The sequence below is a fragment of the Oncorhynchus mykiss genome, chromosome 16, assembly GCF_013265735.2.
Source record: "Oncorhynchus mykiss isolate Arlee chromosome 16, USDA_OmykA_1.1, whole genome shotgun sequence".
Lineage (NCBI taxonomy): Eukaryota > Metazoa > Chordata > Actinopteri > Salmoniformes > Salmonidae > Oncorhynchus > Oncorhynchus mykiss.
Window position 1 is genome coordinate 18,187,381 of NC_048580.1, and position 12,393 is coordinate 18,199,773.

The 12,393-nt window shown below is 41.6% G+C and overlaps 1 protein-coding gene across 2 annotated transcripts in view; it reads right to left on the reverse strand.

The window, feature by feature from the left end:
* The window catches only part of myo1d (myosin 1D), a 123,957-nt gene that overhangs the window by 88,422 nt on the left and 23,142 nt on the right, over positions 1 to 12,393 (reverse strand). For both annotated transcript variants that reach the window (XR_005036457.1, XM_036946371.1), the window contains exons 2-3: positions 8,625 to 8,833; positions 7,917 to 8,010 (exon numbers count right to left, since the gene is read on the reverse strand). Coding sequence is in view for 1 of the 2 variants with exons in the window: in XM_036946371.1 (XP_036802266.1) it covers positions 7,917 to 8,010; positions 8,625 to 8,833 (303 nt within the window). In the remaining variant the exon portion in view is untranslated. The remainder of the gene's footprint in view (positions 1 to 7,916; positions 8,011 to 8,624; positions 8,834 to 12,393) is intronic.

Consider the following 12,393-nt stretch of genomic DNA (forward strand, 5'->3'; position numbering starts at 1 on the left):
GGAATTTTCCAAGCTGTTTAAGGGCACAGTAAACTTAGTGTATGTAAACTTCTGACCCACTGGAATGGTGATACAGTGAATTCTAAGTGAAATTATCTGTCTGTAAATAATTGTTGGAAAAAGTAATTGTGTCATGCACAAAGTAGATGTCCTAACCGATTCGTCAAAACTATAGTTTGTTAACAAGGAATTTGTGGAGTGGTTGAAAAACAAGTTGTAATGACCTAAGGGTATATAACAAAGTATTGAGATAAACTTTTGTTATTGACCAAATACTTATTTTCCACCATAATTTGCAAATAAATTCATTAAAAATCCTACAATGTGATTTTCTGGATTTTTTTCCCTCATTTTGTCTGTCATAGTTGAAGTGTACCTATGATGAAAATGACAGGCCTCTCTCATCTTTTTAAGTGGGAGAACTTGCACAATTGGTGGCTGACTAAATACTTTTTTGCCCCACTGTACATTTTAAAATAAATGATAAATCTAGTTTATTTATTTATTGTCCTATCATAATTGAACGTTCCCCAATCCTATACCCTAGACACCCACCAGAGCGACCCATAAACTAAAGAGAACTAAAAAAGCAGCACTTTCCCCTCAAGATTCTGAGCCTGCCTGGCAGGGTTGGTCCTACAAAGCCAAAGCCCCCTGAAGGGATAGCATAACATACAAGAAAATTCCAAAGCTGCTAATGAGAACCTTGACGACCTTGCACCTAGCCGGTGGGGATTCCGGTGGGGTGCCTCCACCCAGGTCATGGCAGTGCTGGAAACACTAGATGCAGTAACCCATTGGGAGGGGGTCACCCTCGGACAATCAGAGAGGGGGTATATTATTGTGGCCCCAAAGTCTGACGGAACAGAGATGCTTGGGAAAATGGTCACAACGGGGGACCAGCGTGTGTGTGTTTCAGGGGAAGGGGGTGTATCTGATCTCCATCACCCAGGACTTGAAAATGGTTCATCAAATCTCCCCATTTTTGCCAGCCTTAGCTCAATATTGCATGCGTTCTCAAACAGCTGCAACTGTATATGAATTTGTAAATCAAGTCCTTTCTTGAATTGGGCTCACGGATGGAAAGACTTGAGCATCTGAGCTTATGTTTGTTTGTGGTAGAAAGGGGTTGAGGGTGTATGAGTGTGTGTATGTGTGTATGTATCCCACATCTGTTGCTAGAAGGTAATGATGTTAGGATGAATAACAACAAATGTGTCTGGTAATCTACCATTTATATAGGAGTGGTTAAAACATGCTAATAACGGTCCTCTGAGAATATCAAAAAAGACTTGGTATATCACTGAGCGATCCTGACGCTGTCCTTTCATCACCAGGAAGGGCGCTCCAATCGTTTAAAGTAACACTCATCAAGATATGTTGCCTACGGCTAACAGTCCTTCTCATCACTTAGGCCTAGTATTATTATTACAAATAGAAGATTATCAATTCTCACAATGGTGCTCGTTTAGTAAAGTTAGATCAAAGCTAAATCAATGTCTCGCAAGATCACATAATGATTCATTTGAGTTTTACAAAACAGAACTAAATATAATAGCATAGAATAGTAGGCCTATAATGTTACACCAAAAACACCTAACGAGATTTTAGGATGGTTAGCTTAGGCTGACGAGTCCCCAAAAAATGATCATGCACCAAATCTCAACAGAGCGCGATATGCTTTTATTGAAACAAAATACAAGAAAAGGCTAATAGTTTGTTGACACCATCTGGTCTAATTAGCTCAAAATGCATATTCCCATGAAACTGATTAAGATCAATCAAATTATTGGCATGCAGACGCAGTTTGGGATTTTTCACCGGAAAATACGTAAAGAATTCACGATGGACAGTGATTTTGAATTGAGGAATGTTTGAGGGTATGAAAAATGTTGCATTTCCTTGAGACAATATGTGTGGGCATAGGCAGACATTGCAATTTTTTATATTTAAAAGAAATGTAACCTTTATTAACTAGGCAAGTCAGTTAATAACAAATTCTTATTTTACATGATGGCCTAGGAACAGTGTGTTAACTGCCTTGTTCAGGGACAGAACGACAGATGTTTACCTTGTCAGCTCGGGGATTTGATCTACCAACCTTTCGGTTACTCGCCCAATGGCTACCTGCCACCCCAAATTGGAGGATGTATTGGAGAATGTATTTTATGCATAGGCCTGTTCTACAATGATATTTGATACGCTACATCTGTCGGTACAAACTTTCAGGAAATAATGATGTCATTAATAGCACTACACTACTGCTGATAGGAGATATAATACAGCATGTGTACTTTAGAAGATAAGGCCTATAAGGATATATACAACGGGTGGGTCTAATCCTGGATGCTGATTGGCTAAATCCGCATTCCAGCCGGTGTCTACTCCACAAGTTACCACCAGCTAAAAGCTATGAGGTTGAAATGCCTATTTACTCTGTTCCATCTCACTGCGCAATCCACTGTCATCAGCCCAGCCAGGCAATGTATAAACTTGTTATCCATTATAAAAGCATCTAGACATTATCTCCAATTTATTTTAGACTAGCAGTGGAGATTTGCATAAACCTCTCTGACATTTGCAGCATTGTTTCCATATTGAAATTCAATCTTCAGCTGTCCCATAGTAATGAATGTGTCGGGACACGACAGACAGGCAGGGAGCTTTTATCAGCCAGTCGAAATCAAGAATCAGCTGGCATAATTTTTAAGGATATATACAAATAATGTCAACAGAAAACAGGTAAAACTAAACGAAATGCAGCTATGCAGCTGTCTTTCCAGCTTCAGTTTGAAGTGATTGTGTTAGCTGTGTTGTTGGCTAGCTCATCTGAACAATAGTGTCCTGACAAGAGAGCACATTTTCTATGCCAGGCGAAATCATGCATCATTAGCTCACTGTTATGGATGTATCCAAATAAATGTCACTAGAAAACAGGTTAAACAAACGCAAATGTAGCTAATTTGCTGTTATTCTGGCTGCACTATTTGACTTGACTAAGTTAGCTGTAGTTGGCCAGCTAGCAAGCAAGGGTTAAGAACGCCAGCCAGTATGGCAATGGAACATTTAGAATGAACGAATGGGTCGCATCCATAGATATAGAACAAAAATACAACAAAAGACCAGCTGGCTGGCAAACCTTAGATTTGTGTCGGGACTATATTTTGTGGAAGGATGAAATAGTATGAATAAATTAATACAATGGTTGGTGTCAAACATTATTTGAATATTTTTCTAACCCATATAAAATGATAAAGCCCTGAAAGCTGGTGTTTGGAGGATATATTGGCACGGAGTGCAGGCCCTCGACTTTGGTTAAAAGCCTGGGTGAAAGACTTGCTGGCACGAAAATAGGCATGAATGATCAATTCCCGAAAGAAATTGGAGAATGGTGCAAAGTTCTGTACCCAATCTTCAAGGTGAATAGATTATAAGGGAAAAGTGTAGCTCCCGTAGTCGATAAACTGCATATTGATAACCAAATGTTCTGAGACACAAAGACTTATCCATGGCTATTCTAAATATTACAACGATCCCATAGAGGAGTCGAATAATGGTAAGAAAGACCCAATACTAGCCATGGTAGGGATTGTAATAAAATATATACAGTTGAAGTCGGAAGTTTACATACACCTTAGCCAAATACTTTTAAACTCAGTTTTTCACAATTCCTGACATTTAATCCTAGTAACAATTCCCTGTCTTAGGTCAGTTAGGATCACCACTTAATTTTAAGAATGTGAAATGTCAGAATAATAGTAGAGAGAATGATTTATTTCAGCTTTTTTTTTCTTTCATCACATTCCCAGTGGGTCAGAAGTTTAAATACACTCAATTAGTATTGGGTAGCATTGCCTTTAAATTGTTTAACTTGGGTCAAATGTTTCAGGTAGCCTTCCACAAGCTTCCCACAAACCTTTGGGTGAATCTTGGCCCATTTCTCCTGACAGAGCTGGTGTAACTGAGTCAGGTTTGTAGGCCTCCTTGCTCGCACACGCTTTTTCAGTTCTGCCCACACATATTCTATAGGATTGAGGTCAGGGCTTTGTGATGGCTACTCCAATACCTTGACTTTGTTGTCCTTAAGCTATTTTGCCACAACTTTGGAAGTATGCTTGGGGTCATTGTCTATTTGGAAGACCCATTTGCGACCAAGCTTTAACTTCCTGACTGATGTCTTGAGATGTTGTTTCAATATATCTACATCATTTTCCATCCTCATGATGCCATCTATTTTGTAAAGTCCACCAGTCCCTCCTGCAGCAAAGCACCCCCATAACATGATGCTGCCACCCCTGCGCTTCATGGTTGGGATGGTGTTCTTCAGCTTGCAAGCCTCCCCATTTTTCCTCCAAACGATGGTCATTATGGCCAAACAGTTCTATTTCGTTTCATCAGACCAGAGAACATTTCTCCAAAAAGTTCCATCTTTCTCTCCATGTGCAGTTGCAAACCATAGTCTGGATTTTTTATGGCAGTTTTGGAGCAGTGGCCTTTTCCTTGCTGAACAGCCTTTCAGGTTATGTCGATATAGGACTCGTTTTACTGTGGATATAGATACTTTTGTACCTGTTTCCTCCAGAATATTCACAAGGTCCTTTGCTGTTGTTCTGGGATTGATTTGCACTTTTCGCACCAAAGTACATTCATCTCTAGGAGACAGAATGCATCTCCTTCCTGAGCGGTGTGATGGCTGCGTGGTCCCATGGTGTTTACACTTGCGTACTATTGTTTGTACAGATGAACGTGGTACTTTCAGGCGTTTGCAAATTGCTCCCAAGTATGAACCAGACTTGTGGAGGTCTACAATATTTTTTCTGAGGTCTTGGCTGATTTCTTTTGAAATTTTGAAGGTAGGCCTTGAAATACATCCACAAGTACACCTCCAATAGGCTCAAATGACGTCAATTAGCCTATCAGAAGCTTCTGAAGCCATGGCATCATTTGATGGAATTTTCCAAGCTGTTTAAAGGCACAGTAAACTTAGTGTATGTAAACTTCTGACCCACTGGAATGGTGATACAGTGAATTCTAAGTGAAATTATCTGTCTGTAAATAATTGTTGGAAAAAGTAATTGTGTCATGCACAAAGTAGATGTCCTAACCGACTCGTCAAAACTATAGTTTGTTAACAAGGAATTTGTGGAGTGGTTGAAAAACAAGTTGTAATGACCTAAGGGTATATAACAAAGTATTGAGATAAACTTTTGTTATTGACCAAATACTTATTTTCCACCATAATTTGCAAATAAATTCATTAAAAATCCTACAATGTGATTTTCTGGATTTTTTTCCCTCATTTTGTCTGTCATAGTTGAAGTGTACCTATGATGAAAATGACAGGCCTCTCTCATCTTTTTAAGTGGGAGAACTTGCACAATTGGTGGCTGACTAAATACTTTTTTGCCCCACTGTACATTTTAAAATAAATGATAAATCTAGTTTATTTATTTATTGTCCTATCATAATTGAACGTTCCCCAATCTCATACCCTAGACACCCACCAGAGCGACCCATAAACTAAAGAGAACTAAAAAAGCAGCACTTTCCCCTCAAGATTCTGAGCCTGCCTGGCAGGGTTGGTCCTACAAAGCCAAAGCCCCCTGAAGGGATAGCATAACATACAAGAAAATTCCAAAGCTGCTAATGAGAACCTTGACGACCTTGTACCTAGCCGGTGGGGATTCCGGTGGGGTGCCTCCACCCAGGTCATGGCAGTGCTGGAAACACTAGATGCAGTAACCCATTGGGAGGGGGTCACCCTCGGACAATCAGAGAGGGGGTATATTATTGTGGCCCCAAAGTCTGACGGAACAGAGATGCTTGGGAAAATGGTCACAACGGGGGACCAGCATGTGTGTGTTTCAGGGGAAGGGGGTGTATCTGATCTCCATCACCCAGGACTTGAAAATGGTTCATCAAATCTCCCCATTTTTGCCAGCCTTAGCTCAATATTGCATGCGTTCTCAAACAGCTGCAACTGTATATGAATTTGTAAATCAAGTCCTTTCTTGAATTGGGCTCAGGGATGGAAAGACTTGAGCATCTGAGCTTATGTTTGTTTGTGGTAGAAAGGGGTTTAGGGTGTATGAGTGTGAGTATGTGTGTATGTATCCCTGTATCCCTGTATCTGTTGCTAGAGGGTAACGATGTTAGGATGAATAACAACAAATGTGTCTGGTAATCTACCATTTATATAGGAGTGGTTAAAACATGCAAATAACGGTCCTCTGAGAATATCAAAAAAGACTTGGTATACAGTACCAGTCAAAGGTTTGGATACACCTACTCATTCCTGGGTTTTTCTTTATTTTGACTATTTTATTAATTGTTGAATAATAGTGAAGACATCAAAACTATGAAATAACACATATGGAATCATGTAGTAACCAAAAAAGTGTTAAACAAATCAAAATATATTTTACATTTGAGATGAAACTGGCTCTCATGAGGACCGCCACAGGAAACGAACACCCAAAGTTATCTCTGCTGCAGAGGATAAGTTCATTAGCACCTCAGATTGCAGCCCAAATAAATGCTTCACAGAGTTCAAGTAACAGACACGTCAACATCAACTGTTCAGAGGAGACTGCGTGAATCAGGCCTTCATGGTCTAATTTCTGTAAAGAAACCACTATTAAAGGACACAAATAAGAACAAGAGACTTGCTTGGGCCAAGAAACACGAGCAATGAACATTAGATCGGTGGAAATCTGTCCTTTGGTCTGATGAGTCCAAATTTTGGATTTTAGGTTCCAACCGCCGTGTCTTTGTGAGACGCAGAGTAGGTGAATGGATGATCTCCGCATGTGTGGTTCCCACCCTGAAGCATGGAGGAGGAGGTGTGATGGTGCTTTGCTGGTGACACTGTCTGTGATTTATTTAGAATGCACGGCACACTAAACCAGCATGGCTACCACAGCACTCTGCAGCAATACGCTATCCCATCTGGTTTGTGCTTAGTGGGACTATCATTTGTTTTCAACAGGACAATGACCCAAAACACACCTCCAGGCTGTGTAAGAGCTAATTGACCAAGGAGTGATGGAGTGCTGCATCAGATGACCTGGCCTCCACAATCACCCGACCTCAACCCAAATGAGATAGTTTGGGATGAGTTGGACCGCAGAGTGAAGGAAAAGCAGTCAACAAGTGCTCAGCATATGTGGGAACTCCTTCAAAACTGTTGGAAAAGCATTCCTCATTAAGCTGGCTGAGAGAATGTCAAGAGTGTGCAAAGCTGTCATCAAGGCAAAGGGTGGCTGCTTTGAAGAATCAAAAATCTAAAATATATCTTGACTTGTTTCACACTTTTTTGGTTACTACATGATTCCATGTGTGTAATTTCATAGTTTTGATGTCTTCACTGTATAGCCATTGATTCTTGAGGAATATAACTTAGAAATGCCTCATGACCTTCAATTGAACTGGAGTGTGACAGATTATTGATTACAATTTTGGACAGGTACTGTAACAGATTACATTTAGAAAGTAACCTGCCCAACCCTGGTTATAAGCAGTGCTGTAGTATGCACCTCCGTGAGGCGGTATTTTGTATACAATATTGAACATTTAGAAATAACACCGTATATGGTGTGACGGTATATCACCCAAGCCTACCTTCAACCAATATTAATCTTGCATGGCAAGCAACGCACTTTTACTCAAGACTGTGTCCCAAATCATCACATTCTCTACTGCGATAGAGAGGCATTTCTGCTCCATCTAGCAGAAACCCTCCCAGTGCATACCACAGGTGAAATGGTGACAACTATCTCAAACTTTCATTTATCATACTGTACTCCTGGGAATGCAAACAATTTCTGATTACTTCTGCATTCCCAGGTCATTTAGTATGGACATTCTGAGAATGTTCAAATGGAAACCTCTCACAGAAGAACGGCAGAACGTCTCACCTTTCCACCTCCGCTCTTTGCCCGGGGTTTGTGATAGCAGCAATGTATTGCATTATATATTTGCTGGCTTCAGTCTTCCCGGCGCCACTCTCCCCTGCAATGAAAAAAAGAAACACAAAAATGTGTTAGAAAGTGCCAGGGAATCCAATGAGAAGGTCTAAAATGTCATCTATATTAACACAGGCTTCTTCAGGGTGAGTTTTGGGATTGATGCCTTTTCATACAGAATATTCCTCTCTTCACCACTAAGTGGCACTCTGTCAACCAAATAGATTCACCACGCTGTCACAGCTTGTGGCCACTTTCAATGTTTTCTTAGAAATAAGGTGAAGAATTGGTCCTGCTATTTTCAACTATATAGGGTCATATTGAGTTCCCCAAAAGGCTTTCCACTGAAATGACAAACTCACATTACTCCAGACAGAAAACTTTAGAGCAAAAGTCAGACATGACTTCAATATTTTGAGAAAATATTTTACACTTTAAAAAGGTACGTTTTCAAACGAAAACTAAAGTTGGCATCAAGGAAGACGCAATTTGACCTGAACCAGTGTTATGTACGTGTATTACTTCTTATACGCATTTATGAGCCCTTATAATATCCTATAATGTTGGGTATTTCTATGCTGCAATTAATTCACTAGACAGATACGAATTCATCAATCAAAACTGATTTGGTTGGCCGTTTCAGAGGGCTTCCCCCGTTACCTGAGATGACAATACAGGTGTCCTTGTTCCTCCTCTTCATGGCTTTGTAGGCTGCGTCTGCGATGGCGAAGAGATGTGGCGGTCGCTCGTACAGCTCCCGGCCCTTGTACTGCTCGATGGTGTCTCGACCGTAGATGTTCATGGCACGGTAAGGGTTAACCGACACCACCACCTCGCCGATGTAGGTGTAGATACGACCCTTCTCAAACCTGCAGCCACATGAGACAACGAGCATGGTCAACTCCTCCCCATGTCACCTGACAACGTACCGGTACCCCCTCAGTAAATAGCCTCGCTATTGTTATTTTACTGCTGCTCTTTAATTAGTTGTTAATTTTATTATATTTTTTTGTAGGTATTTAAAATAAAAATGCATTGTTGGTTAAGGGCTTGTAAGTAAGCATTTCACTGTAAGGTCTACTACACCTGTGGTATTCGGTGCATGTGACAAATAAACATTTGATTTGAACGTGTGATGCTACATTGCTGATTCATAAGATTATTAGAGGAAAAGGACCGTTTTTGGAGTAGAATGTATACATTTTCAAAAAGGCATATATTTAAAACATTTGTGGATAAAACATATCCACAAATGCTGGTCAGAAGTACAGGTATTCCAGTCAAATCTAACATTTTAGCATACCCACAACAACAAAAAAGCTCAAGACTATACGAGGTCATGTTTGGACAACCAAGCAATCTGCTCTCGCTCTCATCATGACGCTTGATTAGCCTTTATGATGTTCTATCACCAACCTTATCATCCCAACATCGACAGTAATCCACTGACTCTGTGCAGAGGTAACAGCATCTAGCGCTGAGAAACATTACATTCGTGTCCTGCTCTCTATGTAAGACTATAAAAAAAAAATTTTATTGTCACATACACCAGATAGGTGCAGTGAAATGTGTTGTTTTACAGGGCCAGCCATGTTCAAGGGCACGTCAGATATTTCACCTTGTCTGCCCTTTTGGTTGGGGGGGGGGGGGGGGTGCAAAGTACAGTCCGCCGGACACTTCAATCCGTATGTACAGTCTTGTCTCATCGCTGCAACTCCCGTACGGACTCGGGGAGAGGCGTAGGTCGAGAGCCGTGCGTCCCACGAAACACGACCCAGCCAAGCCGCACTGCTTCTTGACACAATGCCCGCCTAACCCGGAAGCCAGCCGCACCAACGTGTCGGAGGAAATACCGTACACCTGGCGACAGTGTCAGCATGCATGCGCCCGGCCTGCCACAGGAGTCGCTAGAGCGCGATGGGACAAGACAGCTGTGCCACTCCGGAGGCCCCCGCCAATTGATTTTATTAAACAATTGGTCACCCAAAAAATGCGGCCCTCCGTTGGATTTCAAAATCCCGATGTGGCCCTCGAGCCAAAAAAGTTTACCCACCCCTGCTCTAACCGCTTGGCTACCTGCCGTCCTATCTAAACAAAGAGGTCCTCCATCACTATAGAATGAAGCATCCCTCTCTATATCTCAACCCTCCCTTCAACACAACAATGCGTCAGACAATGATAGCTGTCTATACTGATCTGCAGCCTAGAGGGATGCATGTATGCAGGCATGGATGCTACCAGGAACATGGTCTTGGTAGGTCCAACTCCAATGGCTACAAAAAATTATGCAGTTGAAGACACTGATCCTACAGCTGTGTAGAATGTAGAGAGAGGAGCTGACTGGGGCTGATCTTGGCCTTCTCACTCTCTCTCTCTCGCTCTCTTTTTCTCTGCCCTCCGGCAGCCTGCCTGCCTGTCTCACTTCCTTCCTCTGCTGGACCAGGGTCTTTTCCCCCTACTCAGAAGAATAGAGCCTTTCTTCTCAGCTGCACCCCGGGCCAAGCCTACCTCTGCTCTGGCCTCTGGGTTCCTCCTTGGCAGCCCTGGGTTCCAGAGGCCTACAGTGGAATACAGCTTCAGGATCACTGCTTTTCCTGACTGTGTACCTCTATATTGATGTACTTATGTGATATAGCCAGGTAAGTTACTAAGAAAATATCCTATTTTACAGTATTTCAAAGACCCGGTTATCGTAATTACGATCTTAAGACCTTTGCTACAGCACTGCCCTTGCACAGAGTCCCTGGAAAGAAACCTTGGCTTCTGATTGTCGTGTCTTTACCATCATTAACTGAAGACTTGTAGTTTTTATCAAAGATTCTCTGTAATTAGTTATTACGCGATCAACTGATTAATCACGTAACTAATTAACTAAGAAGTCGGGGCACCAAGGAAAAATATTCAGATTACAAAGTTATCATTTCCTAAAATAACTTTTCAGATATTTTATCTGATCAATTAGTCTTCAAATTAATGAATTATTTACTGTACCTCACGTTAGTCTCATTCCAAACATCGTAAATGGTTGGTTATCTGCACGAACCCAGTCTTCACTATGAGTCATCCATACATCAATTGTCTTAAATCATTTATTTATTACTAACTAAGTAATTCACAGAAATGCATAAACAAACAAACAAACAAAGGTAAATGTAATGATAGGAGGATGTGCTCTAGTGGGCTAAACCACCATGGCGGCATGTTAGACAAAAGGGGAAATGGGGGTCGACTAAGAAGTCACTACAGAGTGATAATTCTAACAATTGAAATGCTAATCCTTTACACATGAACGCTCACTCATTCGGGAACAATTGCAATCAATATATATATTTACGCTCAGTGTGTCGTCTTGATCGCTGGTGAAAAGTTTGTGTCTTTTGTAGATCTGTCCGTCTCTCTCCCGGTTGTGGTTATAGAGGGGATTGTTCAGGATTGTTCGTTATAGAATGGATGTTTCGGCGGTTGTCGTTCTTCGCGTTCAATGATACCGAATTTCTAGCTGCAGACTAGTAATTAATATAGTTAATACAGACTAGTAATTAATATCAAAGACTTGTTCTCATTCTGTCGGTATCGATAGTCTAAGAGTATAACCTTGTGGTATGGTTAAAAGATTTAGCAATGGTCCACAACCTTTGTCCCTCCTAATGGAGAAAACATGGTCTGCAACCTTTAGCCATCTCGTAATTGAGGTAAGTTCGGTCTGCTGATCGAAAACCCGAATGGGGTTTTATTCAGATAAAGCAAGCAATCTTGTGTTGTTAGATATAGGCCTATTGATAGTCATGATGTGTTGTGCATTGGACATGCTTAAATGATGAACACTGAACGGAGCAACATACAAACATTGACAGAGCAATTGAGGTAAGCCACAACATACACACAATGGTTGTTGAAGAACTGGCCAAAACACACAGAGCTGACTGTAATCGAACCAGCGTTTCAGCTGAAACGCCCAGACAGACAAACAGAAGAGAAAGATGGCTTTAGATATTAAATGAGAACTGAGAGAACAAATGAAAAGAGACCGAGAGCTTAATTAAAGTACACTACAGTACACTACCCAAACAACCACGGCTAATTCTCTGACAGGTCAACACAGGTGGTGACTGGCTCATTCTCCTGCAGCCAGTCATGTGTGAGCCCTCTCATGTCGTCATGCCACGCGCCACTGGGCATGGCTGACACAGAGACGCCGTGTTCGTGTGCCCAGGTTGGCATCGTGTGCCCAGGCTGGCATGGTTGCCCATGCCCGAGGGCCTATGGAAGTGGTGGGCAGGCTGCTAAGCTTGGCAGGTTGGCTGGTGGCACCTCCCCTGGCACTAGAGAAGGAGCCATTGTGCCATCCTACAGGGCAGAATGCTGCTGTGTGCACTGCCCGCTCCATTGTTCACACGTCAATTGGGGGTCTTTGTATGAGAAGTACAGA